At 34.5% G+C, this 5,898-nt stretch overlaps 1 protein-coding gene across 1 annotated transcript; it reads left to right on the top strand.

Moving 5' to 3' along the window:
- Nucleotides 1-465: 465 nt before the first annotated feature.
- LOC143582845 (dolichyl-diphosphooligosaccharide--protein glycosyltransferase subunit 2-like) lies at nucleotides 466-5,464 on the top strand. The gene is made up of 19 exons (XM_077065322.1): nucleotides 466-608; nucleotides 1,586-1,778; nucleotides 1,876-1,965; nucleotides 2,125-2,187; nucleotides 2,299-2,368; nucleotides 2,528-2,592; nucleotides 2,957-3,011; nucleotides 3,136-3,260; nucleotides 3,365-3,480; nucleotides 3,547-3,616; nucleotides 3,691-3,792; nucleotides 3,894-3,983; nucleotides 4,070-4,212; nucleotides 4,295-4,406; nucleotides 4,489-4,572; nucleotides 4,650-4,730; nucleotides 4,808-5,032; nucleotides 5,126-5,248; nucleotides 5,317-5,464. Exons 1-19 carry the CDS (start codon nucleotides 466-468, stop codon nucleotides 5,431-5,433), a joined length of 2,067 nt encoding a protein of 688 aa, XP_076921437.1. The 3' UTR covers nucleotides 5,434-5,464.
- Nucleotides 5,465-5,898: the final 434 nt, after the last annotated feature.

Raw genomic sequence — 5,898 nt, 5'->3', positions numbered from 1 at the left:
ATTAAAAACGTATATAACTTAAGTAATAAATAATAAACAAGTTGCGTTTGGGGAAGAAACAGCTCGCGAGCCGAGCTCGGGTTTTAGAAAAAAAAAAGCTCTAAGTAAAAATGAGCCAAACTCGAGCCTAGTTGTTCTCGGGCTCAGCTTGTTTACGCCCCATAGTTTTAAGTTAACAAGTTAATAGTAAATTCGAATGTATAAGGACCGATTAGGACCGAAAAAATCAAGAAGGAGAAAAGCGTAAAATTATTGAGCGTATACTACAATCCCTAATAACTTACATTTCAGGCGTTGAAAATTAGTTCGGCTGAAGACTTGCAAGTACTCACACACTGTCGCATGCTCTAACCATATTCGTAAGATCCTCTTTCGATCTCGATCTATAAGCTTCGTTCAATTAATCAATTTTGTAGTTCTTAGATTGTTCTAATTATTATCAATTTATCGTTTTATATACAGGCAATGGCGAGTAAAGTAGGAATTATTGTTGTAGTGTTAGCAATAGCCTCGATCTATGGAGCTATGGCGGTATTTCACACGATCTCTGAGTCTCACCGGTCCGCTGCGTTAGAGCTGTTTTCTCCCGTTACCGGATCGTTTTCGAGGTTAGCTTAATGATTATATGTATGCACTGAATAATTATAGAGTTTATGTGGTGAAATTTGTCGATATTTGGATGATATTGATCATATGTGATGTTAATTAGGCTGTATTAATGTTTTATACATATATTTACAACTTTAGTTGAAGATAGATTAGGTTTAATGGTTTATTCTTTTTGCACCAGCTGAATTAATTAGTTAGTAAACAAAAGTGTTGTTATATGTAGGTATTAGTTTTTAGCTATTTAAACAGACAAAGTTTATAAACACTTAAACTGGTTGTGAGTGATTGAAGCTAGTCATCCGTATAGTTTTCGAGGAATAGTCTACATTAGAAGACTGGATGTTTTGTGGTTTGTGTCATTTATGTTTTAAGAGATAGGTTGAAGGGTAAGAACTAGAAGGCAAACTAGAGTAACTGGATTATGCTCTACATGACCAATTACAACGGAATTTGTTGACATTGATAGTAGTTGTACTGCTGGAATCTTATGGTTTTGCTGTTTTTCTGATAAGTTTCATTTTGGAGATGATAATGGACTAGAATGTTATTTATTTTTTGTTGGACTTTTAGTTTTAGAAATATTATGAAACAATAAGTGATTTATCATTGGGCTAAATGTTTCAATATCATGGCTTTACTCTTTTTTTTTTGGGGGGGGGGGGTTGTTTTCTTTTTTATGCGATTCCATGGCTTTACAAGTATATGTGACATCATACACACTCTGGATACACTATTCTCTTTCTTTTTGATTCTGTTTATGTTTTAATATACTAGCTGTCACCAAATTATCTGTCTTTCTTATTGTTTCATATCTTGAATTGGTTATCACTCCTTTCAAATATCATTCCAATTTGTTTTTCACAATATGTTTTATGTCTTTGATCCTGAGTTTATAAGCATACTAAACTGCTTTAAGTATGAAAATTTATTCTTTGCAATGCTATTTAGATATCTGATTAAGTACTGTTCATTTCAGTTTAGAAGAAGCCTATGAAGCATTGAGGACACTCGAGGTCCTTGGAATAAAAAAGAAACCTGATGTAAAGGACCACACGTGTAAGTCTGTGGTGGATACTCTTTCTTCGGTCTCTTCAAACTCAAAGGACTTGTATCATGCATTACAAGTTAATGGGCTATTAACATGCACGATCAGCAAGGGGGCTTTAACGGTATGATTAATCTTGCATTACCCATAATTTGAAATTCCTTTTTTTATTTTTATTTTTTACGTTCTTAAATGCTTGTATACTGATTTTACTTCTTCAGGACGTTGTATCACGACTTAAAGAGGCCGTCAAGGATGCAACATCTCTTCTAGATTATTATCATTCAGTAGGAGGTTTGCTACTTGTTAAGGTAACGACTTTTGGAAGAGTTCAGTTCTCAGTTTTGCATTATGGCAATTTTTGGGGCAGTTTATTCAAAAATCTACTCTTCTGTGGTTCTGTTGCACAAATATTAGCTTTGCATTTACTTTTTTCTCATGGCTTGATTTCTCAATTATATTTCTTACAGCATCAAAATTCTGAAGTTGATGTAATTCTTGAAAATGCTGATGGGATTTTACGCTCCATAAAGGTTGTTCTTTTACCTATATTGTAAAGGGCATTGTCTTTTTAAAGCAGATTTTCACTAACTTAATGTCACTTTGTAAGTGAATGCCTTATTTGACCTTGTATTCATTTTCAGGCTCTCAGCCAAAGTGATGGAAGGTGGCGCTACAGTTCTAACAATCCTGAGTCTAGTACTTATGCTGCAGGTAAGCATTTTACTCTGTCAATGGTTACGGTATTGGTACAATATCATATAAAAGATTTTTATCTGCTCTTATTTCCAAAGAGTGGTCATGGCCAGCTGGTTAAGCATCATGATTTTTTTATTTGGTCAATTACTCACTACACACAATAACTTGACTCAGGATTGGCATTTGAAACCATTTCTGGAGTTATATCATTAGCAGCTTCTCCGGTTGATGAAAATCTGGTGAGTTAGCTTTGCAGTCTGTTTAATGGTCTTTCCAATTTATAATGACGCATTTGAAATTCCTTACTTGTATGCAACTTAGCCATTTAATCTCTTATTTGAATAATGCAAGTATTTGTTTTTGAGCTATTTATATTATTCTTTTCTCACATGCATTCTAAATAAATGATTCAATAGTGGGACTGACTTGAGTGTAATTTCTGTGGTTTCTTGGATCTTTTTTAGCCATTAAACGTGATTCTTATCGTACCTAGTGTACCTACCACATCTTCTTGTTAAAGCAAACACAGATTTTGTGATGCTTATACCACATCTACTTACTATGTCCCATGCTTTTATCTAACTGTTTGCACCTTTTTTTCAGATTGGTACATTGAAAAAAGATATTGTGAAGCTCTTTGACAGTATTGAGAAATATGGTTAGTATATATATTAAATTAAAAGTGTCTATATTTTGTATTAAGAGGTGCTTATACCATGCAAGCATGATTCTTCTAAAAAGTTATTGTCTTGATGATTATTGATTTCATTATCGTTTTATAGATGATGGATCATATTACTTTGACGACAAACACATTGATGCAAGTGGACATCAGGGTCTGCTTTCCGCCACCTCTGCTGTTGTTCGAGGGCTGACAAAATTTGCATCCACTTCTGAAAGTTTAAATGTGCGACACATTCTCATGTTTCATATATTTGTTTTTCTTTTGCTACAAGTCACTTCAATTATCTGTTATCAATATTTATTTCTAATGTTGCCCAAATTTTGCAGATACCCGAGGACAAAATTTTGGGTTTGGCAAGGTTTTTTCTTGGAGTTGGAGTCCCTGGAAATAGCAAGGACCTGTATTACCAAATTGACGCTCTATCTCACTTGGAAAACAATAGGCACGTCTATCTGTCACTGTTTATCAGATTGTTCATCAAATAATATGAAATCATATTTTGTTGCAGGGTTTCAGTTCCTCTAATTTTATCACTTCCAGCTACGGTGCTTTCATTGACCTGCAAAGATAAACTCAAGGTGTGTGTTGTTTCATTTTTCATATTTCTTATGCTGTTTGGTTTTAGATTATTAAGTCTAAGCTTTACTTTCAGGTTAAGGTCAGCACGGTTCTGGGATCTACTGCTCCTCCTTTGTCAGTAAAACTCATGCAAGTTTTCAGCTCAGGTTCAAAAGATGCTTCAGTTCTTAGACAGGTTCTTATTAAGACTCAACAACATTTGTTACCTATGAAATATATCTTTAAATTTGAATATCTAGCTCTAAGTGTTATTATTTTTTATTTTTTTTACTTCAGGAACTTCATTTTGACCCAAAAGAAGCAATCTATACATTAGATGCTTTGCCAGAAGGCGTTGATATTGGGGAATATATTTTTGCTTTTGAGGTACTGATACAATTTATGCTTCAGATTTACCATAATGTTTCCAACCATATATTTATTTGTCATCAATTTAATTTCTTTTCTTCTAGATTGTGCTTTCAGATCCAGAACATAAAAGAAAGTTTGCAACTGGAGGCCGAACAAAAGTGCCAGTTCATGTTACAGGAGTCGTTAAAGTGGATAACGCAAAAGTTGCAGTGCTTGAGGGTGATATTGTTGAATCTGAAAAGAAGTATGCTACTTCACTCGAACTAAAAAAAACAAAATAGATTTTTATTTTAATTTGATCATCACATGTACTGTTTGATTTGTAGGCTAGTTTTACCTGGAAAGAATGATTTGTCACTTTCAGCAAACCACCTTCAAAAGTTGCAGTTATCGTTTGTTTTGACAACCCCATCTGGCAAACCGTTCAAGCCTCATCAGGTCTTTGACCAGGTCTTTGACTGCCTGTATTTCATCAGTTTTTTTTGTATGCTTAACTTATTCAAGTTCTGTTTACTTGCAGGCGTTTTTAAAGCTGAGACATGAAACTGGAGTTGAGCATATCTTCATTGTGGGAAACTCTGGGAAACATTTTGAGATAACTCTGGTTACGTTTCGTTTCTTTCTAATTTAACGTTATTGTAACTGGTCAAAATGGGTCGTTTGAATATTCTACTATTTCAGGATTTTCTCGGTCTTGTTGAGAAGTTTTACTATCTCTCTGGCCAATATGATACTGTGCTGACGGTGGGTGATGCTGTGATGGTAAGTATTTCATCATATGAATAATTCTTATATACATATTGTTGGTCAATTTCTAAACACGTTAATATGTGTTTCAGGAGAACTCTTTCTTACAACCTCTCGGGTCTATTGAATTAGATCTGCCGAAGGCACCTGAAAAGGCACCCCAACCCCCTCCACAAGCTGTTAACCCTTACTCAAGATACGGGCCCAAGGCCGAGATAGCCCATATCTTCCGGGCCCCAGAAAAACGTCCTCCTCAAGAGGTTTCTTTTGCTTTCTTAGGCCTTGTTCTTGTCCCATTCCTGGGATTCCTTGTTGGGGTAAGTCCTGTCTTTTAACATGCGCTTTCCTAATAAAAGACTATGAAGTTGTTTAATCTTTGACTTTAAAAATTATATATTTTTTTATTGCAGTTATTACGTCTTGGTGTGAACTTGAAGAACTTCCCCACATCACCGGTACCTGCCACATTTGCCATCCTGTTCCATGGCGGCATTGCAGCGGTGCTCCTCCTATATGCGTTTTTCTGGTTGAAGGTATGACTCTGTTTTTAACTATTTCGTTAACAATTGACAAATCTGATATGTTGTTATATTGGATGCAGTTGGATCTTTTCACCACATTGAAAACTTTGGGAGTTATAGGGATATTCTTGATGTTTGTGGGACATAGAACTCTCTCCCACCTTGCCTCGGCATCAGCTAAGCTAAAATCGGCCTGAAACAAAACCACCAGTTAGATGCTTCTACTTATATAAGTGTTAGGACATGGTGATACAATATCATAATCATTGGCTGGTATTTGCGCTATTATAATTAGAAAAGAGGTCTTAAAACTTTAGAATACAGTTTTGACTATTGAGTTTGTTTTGTAATGTTATCTAACCCTCTTTAGATACCTTTTCGTCTTAGTATTATTATCCTATTTTAAGCAGGACCTGTTTTTTCGATGATAGATTCGGACTTATTTTATATGTACTGCTTTTGTTTATTTTTACTTTGTTAAATATTTGCGATTAAAGTAATTGCTTGTTAAGCATGGAAAATAGTCATATCTACAGTGAGAAAGTGAAAAGAGTTAAAAAACGATATTTAAAACAATACTCATCTTTAGCACTCATTAGTTGCTATATGTTTTGAGGGCATATGAAACAAAATTAATAATTTTTTTTAAATTTAAAAGTTTT

Source organism: Bidens hawaiensis, unplaced genomic scaffold, assembly GCF_021521415.1.
Source record: "Bidens hawaiensis isolate Kalapana, Puna unplaced genomic scaffold, B.hawaiensis_p1.1 tig00032031_1, whole genome shotgun sequence".
Lineage (NCBI taxonomy): Eukaryota > Viridiplantae > Streptophyta > Magnoliopsida > Asterales > Asteraceae > Bidens > Bidens hawaiensis.
Note: the sequence above shows the minus strand (reverse complement) of the source record. Positions and strands in the feature narration are given on the sequence as shown.